Below are 24,870 nucleotides of genomic sequence, written 5' to 3'. Positions count from 1 at the left end.
GCCTTCTCCAGTTTGCTCTGGGAGGCTGGGAGAGGGGATTGGACGAGGGACACATACGAGGGGCCAGCGGTGGTTTGCTCTTCCCTAGAGAAAGGCACACTTCCAACTACGAGGTTGCGGCCCCGACCTGGGGCAGAAGAGAGGACAGGCCCCAAGATGGGTCAGCTGGAGATGAGGGCTGCCCAAGTGGAGGAATAAAGTGGGCCAGTCTGCTGGAAGGAGAGGCTTGCTCTCCAGGTCTGGGGGTTGGCACAGGAATTGCTGGGAAGCAGTTAGAGCCCTGCCACACGCATCAGAGAACCTGGAAGACCTGCCAACAATCTGAGAGCCTGTTGGGATGACGGCTAGGGAGAGAGACCTAGCAGCTTCTAGAGGGGCTAAGCTGGAGGGAGGAGGGGCACGATGCAGAAACCAGTGTCACCTTCTGCCAACAAGGCTGGCTAACTAGGCAGGGAAGCCACCATAAACTAGTTGATTCTGATTTACACATGCTTAAATGGTTTTGTCTGACACAGCGAACGGATACAGGGAGTTGCTGCTTCCCCTTTTCTTCCTTCCACAGAGAGGTATGTTTTTCACCATTCATTCATCCATCCAGCACCTGCATCCAGGTGCCTGGCCCTGTGCTGGGCACTGGAGACACAGCAAATGGGCAGGACCTCTGCCTCCAGGAGCTCACTGTCTGGCTACAAATAGGACTGTGCACCAGACGGTTAGGGGCTCCACACATTCTGCACACACACAGAACTCAACATTATTAACATGAGTTTCTGTGCATACATTTAACACTGAAGCAAGTACAAACTCGGTTAGGAAATTGCATTTAAATATAGGTACAAAAATGTAATCCCAAATCTGTAGGTGTCTCATTTATCAAAGACACAAAACATTGAGATCGTTCTCCAGATACAGCTTTGTGTTTTACTTTCCCCACTGAAAATCCCATTATGAGCATGTTCTCTGCTTAGAAGGCTTTTATATTCTTTCCAGGCTTGCTTTTTCAAAAGCTACACTTTTACTGGCTTAGTCCTTCTAAGTTAAAACAAAACAAGCTGAGTTCTTCTTTACTCAAATAGCTTTTCTTTCATTCATTCATTCATTCATTCATTCATTCAATGGCTGTCTCTTGAGCACCTGTCACTGGAGTCAGATCTGCACTAAGTCTGAGAAATTCAGCTGTGAACAAGAGACAGAATCCTGCCCTCAGGTTCCTTGAGGTTTAGTGAATTATAACAACCAGAGCCCAGGCTCCCTGAGGTTGGTGACATGTAATTTTCCACTCTGGGTTGTTCCTTTTTGTCTGTCTCTGGCTTGATCCTGAACAGGCGACACAAAGATGGCTCTACTTTGTTATTTATGTCTCATCTGTCTTACCTGTGACTCCTCCACTGGGCATTTCATCGTGTCTACTTTGTTCAAAGGCAAATGACTCTGGCTTTCTCCAGAGGTGGGTTTAATTACCACCTCCCATTTTTCTAGTTGAAAGATTAAGAGTGATAAAGTAGTATGGGGGAGGAACCCTTGGAGCACTGCTCTCTGAGAGGAATGACCCCAGGTGGGTCCTCAGGTGTCCTTGCTGTGCACCATGAGAATGAACGCTTGACCAACAGGCAGCAATTCCAAGTCTAACTGTGACCTATGTGGTTTCTGGGCATTGGTCTATCCAACAGAAATACAGATGCTTAACATGGCTAATGACACTCTCTCTAGGGAAATTTAAGAATGAAGTAGAAAGAGAGAGAGAGAGAGAGAGAGAGAGAACCAGGTAGACTGTAGCAGGGACTTGAAGCTTCAAGACACATGGAGAAAAGACAGTTGATAAAGCTACAAAGTGGAGACTCCATGAAACACCCTAAAGTTTTGAGTGGGCAGCAATCTGCAAGCAGCAACACAGGAAGCAGAAACAGCAGTGGCTGAGCCACCAAAACGGTGGCACAGAGATACCTCCAGCATCCCTGCCCAGTCACTGGAACATTGGTGCCAGCCCTAGAGCTACTGTTATTCCAGAAACCATCCAATTCTTGGCGAGATCCATCTATGCCGCTGGCCCTGAGCCCCTTATTTCTCTTAAGTCAGCGCTACACCTCTGTCACCTCAGTGTAACCTGCACCTTTGCTCTGTCTTTGCACACCAAACATCAAACCACAACAAAAATCTACCTCCATCTCGGGCCATTGTCTTTCCATTCCAAGAACCAACATTTGAGAAACGCCTTGATCCAAAGGCTGGATTCTGGGACTTTAACCTCTGCTTGTACACCTTCTGTGCCAGTCTAAAAAACAGGCCAACCTTCCCCAGGTACTGAATGATGATTCAAACTTGAGGCATAACAGCTAGACTCGTTCCCTTAGATAAAGTGAATAGGCTTGCTGGCACTTTCTCCTGAGCACTGTGCGATAATTACTATTGATCCCAAAGTGTCATGAGATTTTAGAAAGGGTGCACTGGACAAAATGGGGCACGTGACATTAGATGAGTTGCCTCAGACGTTCTCAAGCTGTAAAATAGTGGTAATATGTCACCCAGGAGTTGTAAGAATCAACAAGCTACTCCACTTTTTTGCAGCAGAGTGACCACGCTTAAAAAAATTCCTCTAGCTACTTGTTGTGATGATTTTTAGGAACGGATCTAGCACCTTCTATACACCAGGCTAAGCTGCCTTCACTCAACAGGATCAACAAGAGATGGCCCACCTTGCCAGCCAGGCTTGCAAACTGGCTTCACATCCACCTGCACCAGCGTGTCCTGAGCGGCCGGCTTCTGTCCACAGTCATAGGCGGTCACCAGGATCTCGTACTGGCGTTGCTTGTCATAGCTCAGCTTCTCAGTATTTCTAATGTTGCCTGAGGACACAGGGAGATTTAAAATTGTTTCAGATCCAGTCAACCACACTGCAGTTCTTTTATTTTTTCCTTTAAATTAATTTTTGTTAACTTATACTGTATTGCTAGTTTCAGAGGTAGAATTTGGTGCAGTTCTTTAAAAATCCCTCCTCCACTCCTCTAACCTTCACTAGAATGGAATGACCCGTTTCCTTACCATCTTGTACAAATAAGGGCAAACAGGGGGCATGGCTTTCACACGTGGTCTGCTTGTGCCTTGGCGGCAGAGTCCCAGGAACCACTGGCTGGAGGCACCCGACTGTGAGACAGGACTACTGGGGAATTCCAAGCACACGTCCAGAACCCAATTGGTGTGTTTGTTAGTAATGGGTTGTCAGAAAATTCCCTCCTCAAGTGTGCCCATGTGGTCGTGTCCTCGTTGATGTAGGGCACCAATGCTCATCTGCCATGAAATCTCTGGGAAAAAGATGGGATTCAGAAATGTCCTGACACATATTTTTCAACATCTGGGCTTGTTGCCAGGAATGTTCACTGCCTCTTCTCACATTATTTTGCTACCAAATAGGAAGTAAAATCAATAAGAAAACGTGTGACCTCCCTTCTGAAAGCTATACAGAATAACGGATTCCTTGCCCTGGTGGCAAAGACATTTTTCTTCTCCAAGAGCGACTGAACCATTTTTCTGGACCATTTGTGAGTTTTTGTTCCCGTGGGTTGATACTATAATTCAGAAATGTGTATTTGATAATTAATGAGCAAAATTCTGATAGACCATTTTTGCTGAAACACAGTTTTGGTTCTAAGGAACGAAGAAAGGCCCAGCGTGCCTTTAATACTTCCCGGTTTTTTATTCCAAGGGAGTGAAGTCTTCCTTTGCGGGGGATAATTTCATTCTTGCCTTTTTTCTGATAGTGGAGCTGACAGCAAATTACAACTCCAATGTTATCATTATCCTTCAGCAGAAGTGAAATTAAGAAAATGGAAATTTAAAAACAAACCAACACACTAATAAGCAAACATGGAATGGCTGACTCAAGTATATTTTTACATTTCATCAAAACTAAGGGAAAAACACCCTAATGAGCTTTCTTCCATTTCATTGGATATCTATGGCTCCCATGAACTGAGGCAACAGGGACGAAGGCAAGAAAGCCTGGGGAGTTACCAAAGCCACAAAATGTCTTAAAGCTCAGGAGAGTTGACCTCTGATCATGCACCACTAGTAAAACAGTCCTCAGTGCCAGGCATGGGCAGGGCTCCTCTTGTGGGAGCCGTGGCTGTAAGGTGGGAAGCAGAGTTCCTACAAAGCTGCCCAAGACGTGGGATCCAGAATTAGGACCATTTATCCCACTGTCTGCTCCATACTGCTTTCTAAAAAATGTAGCCACAGCCACTGAATTGAAGTAAAATGTAGTTTAACAAAGCCAATCAAAAATCTCTGAAAATGGGTTTGATGTGTTTTTGGCCTTGGGCCTGGTGTTCAGAATCCCTTTCACTCCCCCCCCCCACCCCCCAATGTTAGCTACATCTCAGCTCAGGACCCCCCAGGGCTAGAGCATCTCAGTGCTGGGTTGGTAAGGTTCCCTGTGGGTTCTGTTAGCAGCCTAGTTTGTGGTTAGAGACCTCACAGGGGAGGAATTCTTGCAGGTGGAAGCACCGCGATATAACCACGGGAAGTATGTTTCAGCAACATCAAATTGAATTTTGAACAAAAAGTTTTGACTTTCCCTTTCTTTAAAGTTAAATAGCTCTCAAAAGATATGCCTTTCGAAAGAGGAAGGCTCAGGGCTTACAAGCCGTGTGACATTAAGCAGACCCAACACTATTGACCGCGGTAGAAAAATAAACACACAGGCGGCAGTCCTTGGCCTGGTGAGCCGCCGCCACGTCCTAGCAAGTCCTGATGAAGCTGTCTGAGAAGCTAAAGTACTTCCTCCGCCACCACTGACTTCATGCATGTGAGAGTGGGTTTCACTGCCTGGAATTTGAAGCCTTAGGTCAAATATAAGTGTATAATGTTGTGACCAATTACGATGCTGGGGAGAGTCCTGTTCAGATAAGACACACATCTAAACATTTTTGGAAGCTCAAAAAGCCACCCATTTTTGCTCCTGTTACAACTGCATTATTTTCCCACATTTGAATGATTTCTCCTAATAGTGCCTTCGGAGGAGACCTGAGTCCACAGTTAGCCCAGGTGAGTAGGAGTTCCTGGGCCTATTTCTCTGGTCCAGAGAAATGTGGAAGCTAACTCTCAAAGAACAATCAGTACCTCCCTTGCATATGAGTGAAGGTATTTTAAAAACTGAGGCAGGGTGGAGGTACAATGAGACAAGCATGCTGACCTGCACCCTCCTTCCAATGGAATTTAAATGGGAATAACGCTTTTGGAAAGTCATACAAACACTAGTCACTTTGCAACTGCTCATGCCTTTTGGGCATGCAATTCCACATCTGAAAAACTGATTCCCGGGCAAATGATAAAAATTGTAGATACAAGTGCAAATATGTTCGCCTAAGCATTATTTCTTTCAGTGAAAAATAATTTAAAAACCGGCTGCCTGATATTAAGGGAAGACCTAAGTAAAGGCGTCTATGCATCAGATGGAATGTTTTTAGCACTAAAAGTGGTAATTATGAAGCATTTTTAAGGGTCGAAAAAATCCGTACAACTGAATGTTAAGTGAAAGGGGGAAGATAAAGAGAAACAAGGAAAGTGTGGTCTTACTTTTGTTAAAAAATTTCATTGAAAAAGTATTGGTGGAATGTTAATAATGGCTATCTTTGGTGGGATTACAGGTGATTTATTTCCTTCTTCACACTTTTCTATGGTTTCTAAATTACAACGGGCATGTGTTACTTTTCTATTCAGATGAAAAAGAAATGTTTTCATTTACTTTAAAATAAGCAGACTCCAGGGCACACTTTGCCCAGAGGCAGCAGAGTCCCATTACTCACCAGGGCAGCCTGCTGCCAAAGACAGGCTGCCTGGGGACCACACAATTGCTGGAAAAGAAGAAATGTCTGCCGAGGGATGACTGGGTGTCATGGAGACCCCGGCTGCTCCCTCTGGTCATCCCTGAATGTGGCTGAGAGCTTGGTTTGTGCTGATACTCTGGTGAGCACCTAGCTGGTAGCACATCCACCGCTCACACAGGCACAGTACTTAGCATAGGTATTTAATTCCCATTTTTACCTGCAAGGATCTGAGGCAAGGTTACATAACTTGTCAAAGATCTCTCTCTGTCTGTCTCTCTCTCTCTCTCTCTCTCTCTCACACACACACACACACACACACACACACACACAAAGTAAAGGATGCAGGATTCAGATGCAACTTTGTAGTTTTGAACTAAAAAAACCTAGCCATGCATTCCTGTCAGACATCACTGAGGATTCTGTGATAACATCACTGGTGGGAAGGTGTAAGGGCTGATGCTCAGGGGATCTGGGCTCCACTCCCAATTCTGCTACCAGGGTGACAGGTGCTGTTAGGCAAGCTCTTTATACTTTAGGATTCAGTTTTTCCATCCATTCAATGGGAATGAGAACCTAGGCCCTACTGATCTCATAGAGACCAGCCAAGTCCCAGGAGATGGGGAGCGAGGAGCCATCTGAAGTGAATCCAGAACTTTCTGAGAGGGAGTGGATGTCACCAACTCAAGTCACTTGCTCATAATTTCAGCCTGGAATAACCTTCATGTCCCAATCACCCAGGTAAATATTTGATGATCGCGGCACCATGAATGGAGCATTCCCTAGCTGCCAGGTACCCTGTGAACATCCTCCCTGGGGTGGCTTTCCTGAGGTCTCACAACCCCACAAGAAGGCAGGGGTGGTGGCTGCCCCGATTTCACAGGGAAGGAATTCAAACAGAGGGAAGCCTACGACCTCTGGTAGGAAGAGGTTGAGTCTGGGGCTATGACAGGTCAAGCTGAATGCACCTAATGTCTTCTATCCCCTCTGCTGTCCTGCTTGCCTTCTTTCCCCCCACAGACAAAGAGCCTGGCAGGTTGGAGGGGCCAGGAGCCATCTACCTGCAGTGACGGGGCTTCAATGAGGGAACCCCAAACTCGGCAGTACTTTCTCTGATGTGCATGCAAAGAACTTCTTCAAGGAGCCTGGAAGGTCGCTGGGAGAAGTGATGGATAAGGGCCAACTGGGAAGCTCATTAGAATGGGAGCAGCCGCTTCTGTGTCTGCCCCTGGGTCCTGCCTTCATTACTTGGAGGACTGCTTTTGTAAACCTCACTGTCGGGGGCCCACACTCCCTGGGAGTGCCCACTCTCCTCTTCATCTAATGTTGTAAACCAATGTTGGAGGCAGAGGCTTGGCAAAGGACCATTACTCACTTTTAATGAGACAGCTAGGGAAATAAATTGGCATATGTTAGTGAAATGGCTCATCAAGGTGAGTAATTATCTTCATGACTGGGGCAGTTTACCCTCAGATGAAAGGATATGCATCTCATCTCCCATTGGGCTGTGACTCTCCAGAACGAAGGCAGGAGGTCAAGTGGAGCTTGACCACTCATCACCGATACCTCCGCTTGTCGAGTCTTGCTCTTCACCAAGGACTCGTCACTCCCTAAATTCCAAAGCTTTGGTGGACAGGGACCACACAGTTGATTATAGGGGAACAGAAAAAGACAAAGCAGTTGTTTTGTATTTTATGGAGTGGTGTGTGTGCATGCACGAATGCCCATGTGTGCACGTGCATGCACCTGTGTGTGTATTTAATGTGTGTGAGACATGTGTCTGTGCGTTGGGGACAAGCCAGCCACTAAATAGGGCCTGTAGGAAAAGCTATCAGGAAGCAGTTCTGACAGGCTCTACTACTTGAAATTACCTACTTCTTAGCCCTGAACCAATCTTTAAAGTCCACTAATTTCTCCTTTGCCTTCTTGTGCACTGATGCACTGATCTGTGTTCCACACGGTGAGCATTTAGCACTGTCCAGGTTTGTAGCTGTCATTTCCACAGGTTTTATCATTCTACAAGGAAACTGCCTTACTACTATTTTGTCTGTTTCATGAACGTTGATTTCATCCTCCAAGGCAGATCATAAACCGCTGGAGGTCAGGGACGAGGGTGTCTCCTTGGCTCCCATCCCTTACGGAACCTGCTGCAGTTCTCAGGATACAGAAGCCTGGGTCACAGGATAAGTTTCTCCCTGGTCTCAACATCAAGGAGCACTGGGAGCCATGATGATACACAAGCAGGTGACTGATGGTACTTCTCTCTAGGCCTTGGCTATTACGAGGCTCTGAGTGAATCCACTGCCTAACCCTGGCTCGTGGTATGCTTTATGCACCACCCTCGCCCTGGATGCCACCTGGGTCTCTATTTTTTATTTTGACTTTCTTTCCACTGGATGGTAAGCTCCATGTGGGCAGGCCCATGTCTGTTTTGAGTTCCACTCTGTCTCCATTCCCAGTTTCCAGCATCATGCTTGGCGCTCAATGAATATTTACGGAGTAGATGAACTTCAGGTTTTGCAACATTTGCATCTTTATGCACTACTATATGATCCTATTTGAAACAAAGTGGGGATGATATATATATATATATATCCCACATACTCATGTAATTAAATAATATACTTGGCAAATAATGATCGTTTGATTAATATGGAGTTATTCAAAATTGCATTTAAAGTGGGCTGAGTCGATTGGGCCTCTGACTGTGGTGCTTACACTACAACAAGCTTTTTATTAATGATGATGGGGAATTAGACATGTGGCTTTATAGGACTGTTTTCAGTTCAGTAAGTTCATTTGGAATTGGGGAGTGGTGGTCGGCAAAGTATAGCCCATAAGCCAAATCTAGTTGACTACCTGTTTCTGCACTCCTGTGAGCTAAAAAATGATTTGTGCATCTTAAGTGACTGGAAAAAATCAAAAGACAGATAATATTCTGGACCACATGAAAATCACAGGAAATTCAAATATTAGTGCCCATAAATAAAGTTTTATTGGCATACTGCCACAATCCTCCATGGGGTGGCAGAAATTCCCAAAGACTCTGGCAAGCCCATTAAAGATTCCTAAATTAATCTAAGCTTAGAAGGTGTTCCCAAAAATCTTAGAAGGTGTTCCCAAAAATCTCCACCTCCTCTCATAGCTTTGTCTGTTTGTTTGGTTTGAGAGCAGGAAGCAGATGACTGGGGTGAGGATTAGTGTCATAACTTGTGATATAGGAAAGGGACCCAGATATGGCCGAGTTGATGGTATGGCAATTAGAAAATTCTACCAGAAAACCATCCTGTCTTCAGTATCCAGATGTGTGGCATTATGAGTTCTATGGATTGTATTCATTGAGTAGGTTTCCAAGCTGTTTTGGGGGTATTGTAGACCTGGCTATGTGCTGCTGATAATGTGAGGCCATCCCCTCTAGTGTGGGACTGAGTTCTGGGTTACGGAGCCTACGTCATGGATGGCAAGGAAATTGTCACCTGCCATGGACATTTGGAGCCCCACCTGGCCTTCTGAGAGGGGGTGGTGGAGTTGTTTCCCTGCCTCCCACCAGGGTCCTCTCGGGACACTCACCATTTCTGTCAATGGCAAAAGACACACACTCACCATTTCTGTCAATGGCAAAAGGCACGTCAGTTGTGACGATTTCATAGTTGCAAATCTGGCTGTACTGGGGGGAGCAGTCTTCGTCGACGGCCTCCACCTGCAGGATGCTGTCGTAGATCTTCCCCTCTGTCACGACTGCCTTGTAGGCTGGCTCTTTGAAGGTGGGAGCAAACTCATTGACGTCCTTCACCTGGATGTGGACCACGGCCCTGGGACCGCACACAGGAAGGAAGAGATGGCGGTGAAGGGAGGATGACGCCGTCCTCCCACGCCTCCCATAGGCACTGACCCCAGGGCCCAGGGAGCAGAGAAACCACAGCCAGTCAGGACAGTTGTCATCTGAGCTTTCTGTCTGCCTGCCCACTGGAGATGCCTCCACCTGTCCCTTCCCTGGTCCTGAGATGAATCCGCCCTTTCTCCGGCCTTCCCTGCTACCCAGCTCTGGGCAATGATTCCCTCGAGATCACCTCCCCTTTTCCTTATTCATTCCTCTTCTGTTCAGTGAGAACTTAACCACTCTGACACCGTGTTAGGCTCAGAGCCCAACTCCATAGGGAGACAGAACTCAAACTAAAAAGTGCCATGACAGAGACAAGCATGTGGCACATCAGAAACCCAGAGAAGGGCCCCAATCAGGTGTGCAGGGAAGGGCTGGCTCAGGGGAGGCTTTTCAGAAGTGACACCTGGATGACACCTGAACACAAGCCTGCTGGTGGCAGAGGAATGCCTTCCTGCGAAGCTGAGGGGCAGAGGATTACAGGTGGAGCCTTGGAGAACCAGCCAGTGGTTGAGCACCCCGGTGTGACCCCTGGGTATGCTGGCCTGAAGAGCAGTGTGTGGTCCCCACGGGGGGTGGGGTAGCAGGGAGCCCTGTCAGGCCACTCACTTGTGCGACTTCTTCCAGGCTGTCTCCCGGGGCCCTGCGCCACAGTCATAGGCCTGGATGATGAACGTGTACTCCTTCTGCAGCTCACAGTCGATGGGGCTCTTGGCTCGCAGCCGGCCCTCTCCTGACGTCTTGTTGAGCACCACAGCCTCAAAGGGCAGCTCCTGGCCGTGGATCTTGAATGCACAAATTTCCCCTGTGGAAGGATGGAAGACAGCGGATGGGGACCCTGAGAATTTCCAGGCCGAAGACAGAGTTTCTCCTGGACCCAATTTGCAAACCCCAAAACCTCCGGGCCATTTCCTCCAAACAAAAAAATTGTCAAACTAGAAGAAGAGGCCTCTGGAGACCCAGAGCAACATGCTCATTTCATGGATGGTAAAATTAAAGTGGTTCACACATAGAAATGTCAACCATCAAGTGTATCTGGCGGAAAAAAGGGGAGTCATGGTGTAGGGAGTGCTGGCTGATTCCCAGTTTGCTGCTTTTCCTAGCAGCTCTCCCCACTTGCCCTCTGCCCAGTGCGAGAATAAAGATTTTACCCACGGCCTACGGATAAATGAGTGCAGAGCAAAGAGAAAAAGGCCAAAGCTTTCACAGTGTTTTGTGCCTGAAACCAGAAGCATGAACATTGCGAGGAACTTGCTAAAAATACAGACTCCCAGGTCCCACCAGGCCTTCCTGAATCAGAATCTGCATTGTGTTTGCTTATTTATTATTTATTTATTATTTATTTATTTATTTATTTATTTATTTTTTAACCAGGGTGCCTGGGAAGGTAATTTGTTTGCTCACTCAATGTAAGCAGCACTGCTCTGTCCTGTCCTGGCTTAAATACGCCACGTTGCTGCGGCCAGCTTCCCACCCCAGCCCTCCGTTCTTTCTCTCCCCCCACCACTTCCCTGTGGGGAGAGGGGCACCACTCAGTTGCAATTTTCTCTCATAACAGTGGGGGTGAATCTATGTGAGTTCCAGAATCCCCGTGGAGCCTGAAAAAGCTAACTTCGTAAAGAGCTGAACATGATGTGAAATTAATGCATTTCTCCCCCTCAGCTGGGTTAATGTGTAGTATAACTATTTTTCTGCATTAAAATTATAAGACCGTGAAAACATCTTCTTTTTCTCCATTGATGGATATTTATTTCTTGAACCCTGACTGCAAGTAAGCCCTGGAGTGAGTGCCTTGGGAAGTACTGAAAAGTTGAGACACATTCTCTCCCTATCTTGTCGGGGAGACCATGTGTAGATGTCCAGAAAGATAATTCATGGTGCAGAGGACTGTGTGAGCACCAGGACAGCAGAGAGTTTAGCTCTAGGCTGCTGGGGGATAAAACACAGACTCGGAGCCCAGAGGCCAGGACTCACATTCTAGGTTTGCCACAAACTCGCTGCTGTAGTCAAATTATATTGACTCTGGGTCTCAGTTGTGTCACCTATAAAATGGCCCAGGAGATGGTGTTGGAGGAGGGCATCTACCCTGAGATGCCCCAACCCGGGTCTGACATCATCCCAGCCGCACTGCTGGGGCTTGGGTGAGGGGCCTAGTGTGCATAGTTTAAGGGGGTCCTCACTCTTTGGGCAACCAGGTGTCTTCTAGTCCAGGTGTGGCCAGCTGTTCCAAAGAGGAACAGTCTCCCGACACTGTGGGGAGAAGGGGTAACATGATCTTATATGTGCTCTGTGCCAGGCACCGAGCTCCGTATCTCCACCCAGGTGAATATTAGCCAAACGTCATAGAAAATCTGGAGGTAGGTGTTTTATTCCAGTTTGTAAAATTAAAAAGGAAGAGGGGGGGAGGAGAGGGGGAGAAAAGGGAGGAGGAGGGGAAAGAGAATCAGAATCAGAGAGGTTATTACCTGCTCCAGGTCACAGAGCTGAGGTTGGTGTAGGCCCCAGGTATGGCTGACTCCGGAGCCATGCCCTTTCTACTCCACCGCACCCTCATAAGCAGCCCCATAACATCAAGGGGACTGCGCTGGGGACTGCTTCTGGTAGCATTCTATATTCCCATTCAAGTCTCACTCTGGAGAGAAATCCCCCATTTTACATATAGGAAGCATGCCCTGATCTCTTACTAACAATGTTTTCTGAGATGGTCAATCAATACCAATCTTACCTGTAGGCTTTTATTTTTTATTATTTCATCGATCCTCAATTTCATTACGAGTGCTCCATTTTCACAACCACCCCCACCCCCACCCACGGACATTTCTCCGATGTGGGTGAGGAATAATGGACAAGACAGGTTGCAGACAAGGCCTAACAAGAAGGACGGGCCCCATTCCACCACCCTTGCTCAAGATCGGTGGTGTCACTGTACTGCCTCTCGGGCAAAGTTAGCTCTGCAGCCCTATAGGGCAGAAGGGCAAGTTTTGTCTGATTCTTGAGTTTAAGTTCTCTTCTGTGTTGGCTGGAGTTGAATGGATGAACTTCTGAAATGCCTGACTTGTGATTCTACCCCGAGATCAATGCCAATATGGGAATATTACCAGCGAATGTGCCCAGCCCAGCTCTGGGGCAGACTCTGGCGTGCCCAACCACTACATGATTATAGGACCAATCAGGCCATTTTTCTTTGAAGAGTCAAGTTAAACTGAAAATAAATGAGAGTAATTTTCTGTTGGAAACATTTGATCACAACTAAAGTGGTTCTTAAGACTCAGAAATCCTTAACAAGCGGGAAGGAGAGGATGGAGGAAAAAAGGAGGCACGGCGGAGGGAGAGAGACACAGGAAGCCTTAAGGCCACACATTTCATCTAAGTCCAGCTCAGTTGAAATTCAATAGGACCAGAACTTTCTGAGAGCTGAGTAAGCGCCAGGCCCCATGCTGGGCCCGGAGACACAAAGGATCCCTTAAAACACAAGGAGAGCCTATCATCCAGCACTCATTATCTAGAAGAGACAGCAAGTAAACAAGTGCCACAGGATGCTCACGTAGTCTCACCAGTTTGGGCTGAGACAGGATTTAGCCTCTTGTGAGCAAAAACTAGAATTCATGCCACCCTCATTTATCGCACCTCTTCATCTGACCCTTGTGCTCCAGTTGCAAAAACATTCAATCATTTTTTTTTTTTTTACCCACTCATTCACCTTATGGACATTTATTAGGAACTATGTGCCTAATAGGTGACACATTAGTGAACAAAACCTGGTCCTAAACAGACCTGGTCCTGGCCTATATGCTGCTGGCAGTTCAGTGGGAGGACCCTAAGCCATCTGATAATCACAGCCTTCAATGGAGAATGGTGACCACGATGTGATTGGAGGAGAGCTCCAAGGTGCCGAGGAAGTTCTGACCTGTCAGCAGGGCAGGGAGAGCTACCTCAGGATGTGACAGCTGAGCTGAGATTACAGAAGAAGAAAGGCCAAGAAGGAGAGAACCAGTTTCAGGCAGAGGAGCACAAAATTCCAGAGCGTTCACGATGCATGGGAATCCGGAGGCCTCAGAATGAGAAGATAAGCGTGTGACGTCTATGATTGAGGAAGCAGGGAGCTGACCACCCTAAAAGGCACCCTTTCTGTTTGGAAAGAAACACCCACAATTGTTTTGGATGCAGAAAGAGGGCAGGGGCGTTTTAAAACCCATGACCAAGCAAAGAACCCCGTGGTATCCTTTCTTACACACGTTACGTCCCTGTAGTAGTCGATCGCTTCTGCTGGAAATGGCAGAGAGGAAGAGGACAGTTAGGACAGCCTATGGTTCCTTTTGTTTGGGGCTGTCCTTCCTATCAGTAGGCCTCGGGCAGAGAGTGTGGATCAGATGTGTGCATACCAAGAAGCAAAATAAAAACAGTTGAGTCCCGTTTGTGTTTGCGTGGCATTTACACTGCTCTGGTGAAGAATGAAATACATATGCACACATGAGCTATGAAATGTAAATTCTTTAATTTGGGGAGACCCTGCACAGCAGTTAACTGCTCTTCTATTTGCATTTAAGACTGGCATTGCACGGTATAAGGATGAATGGTAAAATTTACGCTCATAATTTCACATTTTAATTTGTCTTTTCCTAGAACGACACCAAATAGCAAATTTAGAACACCACAAGTTGAGAGAGGATCTGTGGAAGAAAGGTCCCAGGATGGAGTGCTGAGGGGGAAGGATACTTAAAACTGAAGTTCCCAGCACCAGTATGTGACTCAATTGGGCTGTTTCCATCTTTTGTGAGGCCTGCCACTAGGATTTGTTATTAGTGATAAAGGATTGCAGTGTGTGTGTGGGGGGGGGGGGGAGGGGGGGAAGGGGTGGTGTGCTTAAAGTAAAAGTTTGTCACGATGATGACAAGTGGTGGTTTCCAGAGAAAAATATGCTTTTTTTGGTAGGAGAGCAGCACACATGGATGCGTATTCTGGACCAACAATGGGCTCTGTGTGCAAGTGAGACCAGCAGCACCAGGCCATGGCCTCAGGAGGCCAAACTCGGCTTCCCCAAAGGCCTCCTTGGGAGGCCAGACCAGAAGAGGGGCCTGGGCAGTGTCTGGGGAGGGCATGATGGGTCCCTCCCTCAGCACCCCTGTCTATCTCACCTTTACCTTCTCTTCCTCAGTAACGCCCCTCCCTACACCCCACAGATACTTGCACAGCTGTCTCTTAAGTCCTCTCATCAGATTCTGGGAGAAATGAATGAAATTGATGAATGAATGGGTGAATGAAATACATTTTTAGAATATATTTTGTTCCTACCCTTGAATACCCTTAAACAACAGGTTGTGTTGATTTCAGTTTTCAGATGGGGAAACTGAGTTCTCAGCTTAAGTGAACCACCCAAAGTCCCTTTAATAGTAAGGAGCGGATTGAGGACTGATTTAGACCCCCCAATTCTAAATCCAACACACTCTTTGTTCTTTCTTGTTGTTTATCACTAGGTGAGACTGACATTCTAGGACAGGGGTTCTCTAAATGTGATCTATGGACCACTGGGTTCCCCAAGACCCCTAGTGTGGTTCACAAATTCAAAATTATTACTCTATTAAGACATTATTTGACTTTTTCATTGTGGTGATACTTGCACTGATGGTATTAAAGCAATGATGAATAAAAGTGCTAGTGCCCGGGGGCGTGGGTGGCTCAGTCAGTTAAGCATCTGCCCTCAGCTCAGGTCATGATCGTGGGGTCCTGGGATGGAGCCCCACATCAGATTCCCTGATCAGTGGGAATCTGCTTCTCCCTCTCCTCCCTGCTTATGCTCTCTTTCGTTATCTCTGTCTCTCTCTCTCAAATAAATAAATCTTAAAAAAAAAAAAAAGTGCTGATACCCTAGTAGCACCTAGCTGCATTCTTTATTACACAGAGTTGGAGTAAAAAAAAAAAAAAAAAAGTTAATTTCACTTAAGAATGACTTGAATAATGCAGTAAATATTAATTTAATTAAATCTCAATCCTCGAGTACACATCTTTTTAATATTCTGTATAACAAAGTGGAAAGTATACATAAAGAAGCTTGCATAGCAAAGTGTGCTAGTGCGTCTCTGAGAAAAGCCTTTGCGTGAGGTGAGTGAGAACTGAACCTTTTTTCATAGAAAGCCTTTTTTCCTTGAAAATGATTTATGGACAAACGATGTTTATTCAAACTGGACTGTGTGGTAGACTTTTTTGTAAAGTAAGCCCGCCACTTCATGGAAAAGAACCAGTAGTATTTTGTGGCTGATGCTACAATTAGAGCTTTCAATTTTGGGAAACTTGTGTCTGCCACATTAAGTTTTCACAATTTACCAATACTTCAATACTTTTCCAATTAAGTGGTTAATCATATTAATGAATGTGACTGTAGGCTATTGTATAATGAAATGCATCAAGTTTTGAAAGATCTACTTTGGCTGGTAAATCAGTATCTTCCAAATGACCAAAGTATGGCATTACACAGTCACATATGGATAAAAGACCCATTCAAGGTGCAAGACAGGGACGCCTGAGTGGCTCAGCAATTGAGTGTCTCTCATGAATAAATAAATAGAATCTTTAAAAAACAAAACAAAAACAAAGTGCAAGATAGACTAGTGGATTATAATGTAATTTTAATGTAAAAGTATATGACAAGTTCATTCACGTGACTTCAGATTCCTTATTATAACTAACCTTTAAGAAACTATTACTTATGGAGTTCTGGTGTTGTTATCAGAGAAGAATATCTACAGTTACCCAAAAAGATTTAAAAAATATTCTCCCTTTTACAGCTACATACCTGGGTGAAGCCATATATTTTTTTCATGTATTTCCTCTAAATAATGTAGCTCAACAGATTAAGGAAGAAGCAGATATGAGGATCCAGCTGTCTTCTAGCAAGCGAGACATTGAAGAGACTGCAAAAGTGTAAACAAGGCCACTCTTCTCACTTATTTTGTTTTGGAAAATATATGATTTTTGGTCAAACTATGTTATTTGTTTTTTTTTAAAAAATATTTTTATTTATTTATTCATGAGAAACACAAGAGAGAGGAGGACACACAGGCAGAGGGAGAAGCGGGCTCCCCGTGGGGGAGGGGATCAGGCCCTGAGCCAAAGGCAGACGCTTAACCACTGAGACACCCAGGCGTCCCATGTTATTTATGTTAACATCTAATGAATTTATTATTACTTTAATGAATTAATAAATAAAGATTTGAAAATGACTCAGTTTAAATTTCTTCTATAGTAAATATTGATAGACATAATGCATATAGGCAAAAACTCTTGAGGGTCCTTAATAATGTTTAAGAGTATAAGGGGTCATGAGACCAAAAGCTTGAGAAGTACTGTTCTTGTCAGTTACCAAGCACACTTTCCATCTAGATCATGATTCCACATCTTGTTCCTGATGTTTAAAGCACAGCCCATCACCTCTCAGAGAACTCCCAACCTCAGAGCAACACAATATGCTTTGTTATCCCGAAGCCAAAGCCTTTGTAGTGAGCTCAACTAGGTAGCTCTTGATGTCCACAGACGGTTGGGGGGCAAGAAACTTCATTTCTAGATCTTCATCCAAACATGGATGGTTAAAATCTGGCTCTGGAGCTCCTACCTCTCAGGTTAACTACCTGTGTAACCTTGGGCAAGTCACCTACCTCTCTGTGCCTGTTCCCTCATCTGTAAGATGGGATGGTTTTAGTAATAGTCACCTCATTGCAATATTGGTTGTTGGGAGGATTAAATGAATTAACATACGTAGAACACTTAACAGTGCCTGGTATGAAGTTAAGTACCACATAAATGTTAGTTCCTATCATTGTCATTATACTGAAGAAAAGTCACACACCTCTGGCGAACGCCCTCTTCATGTCTGAGAAGTGACAGGGCTGAATGTGGAGATGATTTCATCTGCAGAAATATTTTGAATTATTCAAAAACTGTCTGCTCCTTGAAACACCTTGTACTCATCAGCCACAGCTTATCCACACTTGGCTTCCTGAACATCACTGGTCAGTGACTATAACCCATGTCTGCAAAATCTCATCCAGGGCCAGTACTGCTTCACAGGTAGGGTTTCTGGGGGTGGGTGAGCACTGTTTACCTGTTTGATTTTGCTTGTCACAGTGACGGGAGGTCGCTAATGGCTGTTATTGGGTAAGAGTCAAGGGTGCTCTTGGTATCCTGCTCTGAGCAGGCCAGTCTCACCCAAAATGGCTATAGCGCCCTGTTGACAAACACTGTATCCAAAGCATGCAGCTAGTCTTCTGTTGGAATTAATACCAGGCCGGGTTCACAGCCCCACACCTGAGGAAAAGAATAGGCCTTGTAAAGGCTTTTCCTCCAGATTGGTGGAGTGCCTCCAGATGGAGGAGGATCCCATCTGCTCTCTGCTGCACGCTCTGTCCTCTGGTATGCACACTTGGCAGACGGTGAACACTGACTATGCTGCTGGCGGGCTGGGAGCGGGCCTACCTGGAGACATCTGCAGTCACTTTAAGTGTAATAAAATGGGAGAGGACAAATGCTAATCACATCAAGAGGCAATCATGTCCAGAATACCAAGTTAGGGCTGAACTTAGAAATAGACCTCCACTTTAAAAGAAAGAGTTGATTTTAAGCCCTCTTGCTCCAGATAAAACTTAAAATGTCCCAAAATTGAAAGGGAAAGGGAACGTTTCGATGGATCATCATTTTTGCTGCTCCTTCATCTGTCTGGATGACAGGCAGAGGACATTGTCTGGGGTCCCGGCTCTCTTCTTCTCAGCTGTGTGCCCTTGGCTGGTTGCTTAAATTCCTCTTCATTGTAACTGAGGATATGACCATGCCTAATCCTGAAAGTACGATGGGGGTTGCACTGACACACTAAATGTGTAAGTGCTCTGGGAAGTAGAAAGGTCTATTTGCTTTTTATTATTGTGATAATAATAAATCCTGCTTTCAAGCCTGCAAGTAGCTAAATGCATATTGGCAACTTATTTCTATTAGACACTAAAGTCAGGGAGAGGGGAGGTATCACCATTTATAGCTTTCTGTCTACTTAGTATTGAACAAAATGAAACATACTGCTTTATTTAAAAGGTCATTTTCCTATGCTCTGAGATCGAAATCCCCCTCCTTCTGGAAGATTTACGCAGCACAGTTTTTGCATTGTTGAAAAACCAAAGAAGACAATGCATTTTTCCTTCTTTGACAATGACTGTTGAATGAATAAATGCCACAACAACTAATATACATGCTGAGAGACTTGGAGAAGTCCCCCTGGGTCAGCTAACCACAGTTAGGTCAAGTAGAACCTGAAGAGATGTCGGGCAGTCATTTGCTCTGCCTGGTGCCCTAAGGTCTGGAGTTGAAGGACCCCGGGTACAAACATGTGCTGTACTCATCATTCACTCACCAAACCTTCCCTAGACATGCATAACATAATAAACAGAAATGGAGTCAATAATAATTGATAAAACTCACTGCAGCTCGCATTTATTGAGCATTTATGAGGGATCAAGCATTTATTTAGGTCTACGTTGAAAACAACCCACATCTCTTTATGTGCTGACAAGAAGAGGAGGCAGGTGAACAAAGAGTTAAGTGCACTGAAGTACTCCAAGGCTGTAACAGGTGTCTGTTCTGGGTGTGGGGAGAACACAGAGCACGATGGTCAGTCTATGTCACCCCTAGAGCCTTCCAGACGCAGCTGTTTGCTGTCACAGAGCCACCACAGAGGAGTGCTGTAGCTGCCAGGAGGACAGAATTTCAGCCTAAGCAACTGCTGGGATAAGACCTGCCTAGCGATGCCATCATGTCTTCCTCTTTGCAATGGCATTTCCGGGCTTCTGTTCCTAGCAGAAGGGTGGTACAGGTCAGTGCCTGACAGACGAGACAGCTCCTTCCTCGTCCCACCCTTGTGGCCTTGCCGCTGGGAGTGACTCCTCGGCCGCCTGCTGACCTTGCTGATTGGTCCCCAGGTAGCCACAATTGGTCAGGAGTTGTCAGAAGTCAGAAGAAGGGAGCAAGCAGGGAAGCCACACTGAATAGGACAGTGACTGAGTTCATAATGGCTGTAGTTTTATTGTTTGCCAAGAATATTTTAATATTCCATGTCTCAAAAATTACTGACCTGGATGCAATTACTGGATGGGAAGAGATACCTTTCTCACTGCCAAGCAGGAATGGGGGACTGTCAAATAGGGTCGAAAATCTCATTTAAAAATGAAGGGATCTTGTTGGCCCACAGCTGTTGGGCCACAGCCAGTTCAGTCAGACCCAGTCCACAGCCATTACCTGGAATCTACCTCCACTAATTCCTACTTGGCCTTTTGGGGGCAATAATGGATGTAGAAGTGCCTGCAGAATGAAAAAGTCCCATACTCATATGATGGCCTTCAACCACTCTCCAATAGTCTCTCAACAGAATTTTTGTAAGCACCTGCCTCCTGCTGGGAGGGAATCATACGAGATGCTGAGGTCCCTAGAAGCATTCAACTGTGTTCTTAAAATCAGGGCCAGGGTTCACAATTTCAGAAATAGGAGCTATCCATAGGACCAAGTAATTTTTTTAAATTGAAGTAGAGTTAACATACAGTGCTATATTAGTTTCCGGTGTACAATATTCAACATTTCCATACATTACTCAGTGCTCATCATGGTAAGTATATGCTTGATCCCCTTTATCTATCTCACCCATCCCTCACCTATCTCCCCTCTGGTAACAACCAGTTTGTTCTCTGTCCTTTAGAGTCTGTTTTTTATTTGTCTTTTTTTTGCTTTGTTCATTTGTTCTGTTTCTCAAATTTCACAGATGTATTGAATTATATGGTATTTGTCTTTTTCTGGCTGACTTCAGTTAGCATTTTACCTTCTAGATCCACCCATGTTGCAAATGGTAAGATCTTATTGTTTTTCACGGTTGAATAATATTGCATTATATATATAACACATATCTAGATCTATATATCATATTTTCTTTATCCTTTCATCTATTGATGAACGCTTAGGTTGCTTCCATATCTTGGCTATTGTAAATAATGCTGCTATAACACAAGGGTGCAGATAATTTTTTTGAATTAGTATTTTTATTATCTTTGGGTAAATACCCAGTAGTAGAATTACTAGATTATAGGGTAATTCTATTTTTAATTTTTTGAAGAACCTCTATACTGTTTTCCATCATGGCTGTACCAATTTGCAGTTCCAGGACCAGTGCATGAGGGTCCCTTTTTCTCCACATCTTCACTAATTCTTGTTTTTCTTGTTTTTCTTGTGTTTTTTATTTTAGCCATTCTGATAGGTGGAGGTGATATCTCATTGTGGCTTTGATTTGCATTTCCCTGATGATCAGTGATATTGAGCATCTTTTCATGTGTCTGTTGGCCATGTGCATGTCTTCTTTGTAGAAAAGTCTATTCTGGTTTCTTGCCCATTTTTTAATCAGATTGTTTGTTTTGGTGTTGAGTTGTATAAATTCTTTATATGTTTTAGATACTAACCCTTTATTGGATATGTCATTTGCAAATATCTTCTCCCATTCAGTAGGTTGCCTTTCAGTTTTGTTGATGGTTTCCTTTACTGTGCAAAAGCTTTTAATTTTGATGTACTCCCTGTAGTTTATTTTTGCTTTTGTTTCCCTTGCCTAAGGAGACATATCTAGAAAAATGTTTCTATGGCCAATGTCAAAAAAATTACTATGTTTTCTTCTAGTTTTATGATTTCAAGTCTCATATTTAGATCTTTAATCCATATTGATTTTATTTTTGTGTGTAATATAAGAAAATGGTCCAGTTTCATTCTTTTGCATGTAGCTGTCCAGTTTTCCCAGAACCATTTATCAAAGACATTATCTCTTTCCCATTGTATACTCTTGCCTCCTTTGTTGAAGATTAATTGACCATATAATCATGGGTTTATTTCTGGGCTCCCTGTCCTGTTCCATTGATCTATGTGTCTATTTTTGGGCCAGTACCATACTGTTTTAATTACTACTGCTTTGTAGCATATCTTGAAATCTGGGATTGTGAGGACCAATTAATTAATGAATGCTAATGAGTTTTCAAGATACGAGGATTGAATATTATAAACGCCTCAATTAACTAGAAGAAAGCCTGAAGACTAATATTCAAATAGAATTGGTATAGATCATGCTGACAGATAAAATTTCTTCCTGTCTCCTTTTTCTCAGTGTCCAAACAGGGGTCTCAGACATAGCCTCAACACTGAACAATTCAAGCTCTAACCCAAACAAACCTAAAGGCTTTGTTTGCCTCCACTCATTTTTAAAAACTTTTTCCTATAATTCATTCTGAATTTTTCTCATCCACTTTTGGAACTTGGATAGGCACAGGATAAAAGTTTCCCTTTGAAGGACACCTTCTCGAATACTCTGAACATTTCAGGGTAGAAACCTCTAGCCATAGTGTAGTTCTTAAATACCAGATATGAGGCTAGTGTGACTGAAAAGGTGGATCTAAAATTTTATTTAATTTTTATCATTTAAATTGTACATTTAAGAACAGGTGCTCGGGATCCCTAGGTGGCGCAGTGGTTTGGCGCCTGCCTTTGGCCTGGGGCGCGATCCTGGAGACCCGGGATCAAATCCCATGTCGGGCTCCCAGTGCATGGAGCCTGCTTCTCCCTCTGCCTGTGTCTCTGCCTCTCTCTCTCTCTCTCTCTCTCTCTCTCTCTCTCTGTGTGTGTGTGACTATCCTAAATAAATAAAAAAAAAAAATTAAAAAAAAAAAAAAGAACAGGTGCTCAATTCAGTTACTTGAAAACTTTTAAATATGTTTGGGTACGTGATTCGGTTTTTTTCAACTACCAGCTATGAAATCTACATACAGATCAAAATTCCCAATGAAAATTTAGAGTCCAAATTGAGATGTCTTATAAGTGTAACATACACATATTTGACAAACTTTTTCATGAAAAATTTCTCATTAATAATTTTCTATTTGATAGCATATTAAAATGATAATATTCGATATATTGGGTACATAACAGATTTTTGAAAGCAGTTCTACCTATTTCTTTTTGTCTATTTAATGTGGCTACTAGAAAATAAATAATTATGTATGTAACTGGAATTATATTTCTGTTGGACAGTGTTGCTCTACATAATTAATAGTATACATCACTAAGACTAATTTTCCCATAGAAATAAATGTAGAGTACAGAGGATGCATCCTACAGTAATTGTAGAATTGTTCTGCTTTAATGCTGATTTTTATTTCTCAGCATTATTCCTAATATTTAGAGTAATGTTTTTTCTTAAAACAACAGCCCGTTTGGCCTTCTTCAGATGATTAAACCAAATTTAGCTCAAGTTCCCAAAGTGCTGTCAGGCCTTGAATTAGCACGGCCTCTTAATGCCTTGGGTGCTTTTTATTATAAAACAGAAAATACTTTGAAATTCTAATGATATGGCATCTTTAAATAATAGCACATTGGTCACATAGAAATTCAGATGCATGTATTGATAAAGGGCTTTTATTATTTATGAGCTAAGGTAGAAGCCTTCTGGCAATAGGATTTGAGTTTATAATCCACTTAGTCACCAAAATTAAAAATGTATAATCCTTTATAAAGAAAATTTTATTTTTATAAAATAAATTTAATAATATCACATTGGTACTATATTTATAGTAAAATACCAATTTTACAAAATAATAATTATATATTGCATGTCAGTGTCATATTAGGTCAATATCCTCATTACATTTTTTCTAATTAGAATAATTCAATAATTAGAATAATTTACACTCAATAAACCATGTTTATTTCCCTGAAACTGGGAGGACAGCAAACTTGGGGTTGTAAGGGTCCAAGTGTAGGGACCTAAGGGGTTCTGCTTCTGATGTGGATGGGCAGGCCCCTAACACACTGACTCTCTCACGAAGCCCACACCCTGGAAGAGTAGCTCCCCCTTCCAAATACCTGAAGTTTGGAGAGTGACTAAAAGTAAGCAGATTTTGGAGGGGAGTAGAAAAAAACTACTAAAAATGCATGAGTTCTTGGATTTTTTTTTTAAGATTTTATTTATTCATGAGAGACACAGAGAGAGAGGCAGAGACATAGGCAGAGGGATAAGCAGGCTCCCTGCAGGGAGCCCGATGTGGGACTTGATTCCAGGACACCAGGATCACACTCAACCACTGAGCCACCCAGGCATCCCAGTTCTTGGATTTTTAATAATTTTTAAAATTTGTTATAAAATGCACATAACATAAAATTTACCATCTTAACCATTTTTGAGTGTGCAGTTCAATATTACTAAGTGCGTTCATGAGTTTTCTGCTTCAATCGATCCTTTGCCCTGAGGGCAGTTGCAGCCTTGATGGAACAGGGGGGGATAAAACTCTGATAGCAAGCCTGTTGTCTTTCTGGCCAGATGGACAGGACTGCTGGAGGGTGAGGGAGGCTCCTGGAGAGGAGTGAGCCAGGGAAGGGGAAGCCCAAATTCTATGTTTAAATACCCAAGTCTCTGGCTGGTCCCAGAATGGTGCATGTGGGGGACAGATTGAAAGCCATCTGCACCGAAAGCTGAACTGCTGCCCATAGCAGGAAAGGGAGAGTTTACAGTTTGAGTTGGACTAAGTTAATTGCCTGTTAAAACAAAACATCAACAGTCCTTGACGAATATGACAATCCAGTGTCATCTCAGCATCACAGCAAAATATCCAGTATATAATCTAACCTTTATTGTCATATGAGGAGTCAGGAAAATGTGACCCTTTCCCAAGAGCAAAGACAACAGGGCCCAACCCCAAGACAACTCACGTGTTTGTATTTTCAAACAATTATATTATTTATTCTTATAAGCATGCTCAAGACTATAAAAGAAAATATGCTTATAATGAAGGAAAAGATGGAAATCTCATTGGACAAATACAACATAGAGAAAGGAATCAAGTACAAATTCTATCATTAAGAGAGATAATATTTGAAATAAAATATTCACTAGATGGACTGAGAAGGGCAGGACAGAGATGATAGGAGAGGTGAGTGAATACGTGAGAAATCAATATAAAAGTATCCAATTTAAAGAAGAGAGAAAACAAAGACTGAACAGAGATAAACAGAGCTTTGATGACTTGTGAGAAATCTATCATAGAAAGAGAAAGAAATATTGAAGAAAAACATAATTTCAGGAACCTATGGGTTGATATCAAAAAGTCTTACATAATAGGTCGT

The 24,870-nt window shown here is 43.7% G+C and overlaps 1 protein-coding gene across 2 annotated transcripts in view; it reads right to left on the bottom strand.

The window, feature by feature from the left end:
- The window catches only part of CLSTN2 (calsyntenin 2), a 623,447-nt gene that overhangs the window by 137,764 nt on the left and 460,813 nt on the right, over window positions 1-24,870 (bottom strand). For both annotated transcript variants that reach the window (XM_049099645.1, XM_035704913.2), the window contains exons 3-5: window positions 10,309-10,504; window positions 9,423-9,631; window positions 2,694-2,843 (exon numbers count right to left, since the gene is read on the bottom strand). In XM_049099645.1, the coding sequence (XP_048955602.1) occupies window positions 2,694-2,843; window positions 9,423-9,631; window positions 10,309-10,504 (555 nt within the window). The remainder of the gene's footprint in view (window positions 1-2,693; window positions 2,844-9,422; window positions 9,632-10,308; window positions 10,505-24,870) is intronic.

The sequence above is a fragment of the Canis lupus genome, chromosome 23 (genome assembly GCF_003254725.2).
Source record: "Canis lupus dingo isolate Sandy chromosome 23, ASM325472v2, whole genome shotgun sequence".
Classification (NCBI taxonomy): domain Eukaryota; kingdom Metazoa; phylum Chordata; class Mammalia; order Carnivora; family Canidae; genus Canis; species Canis lupus.
The sequence above is the reverse complement of the archived record's forward strand: the minus strand, read 5'-3'. Positions and strand labels throughout refer to the sequence as shown.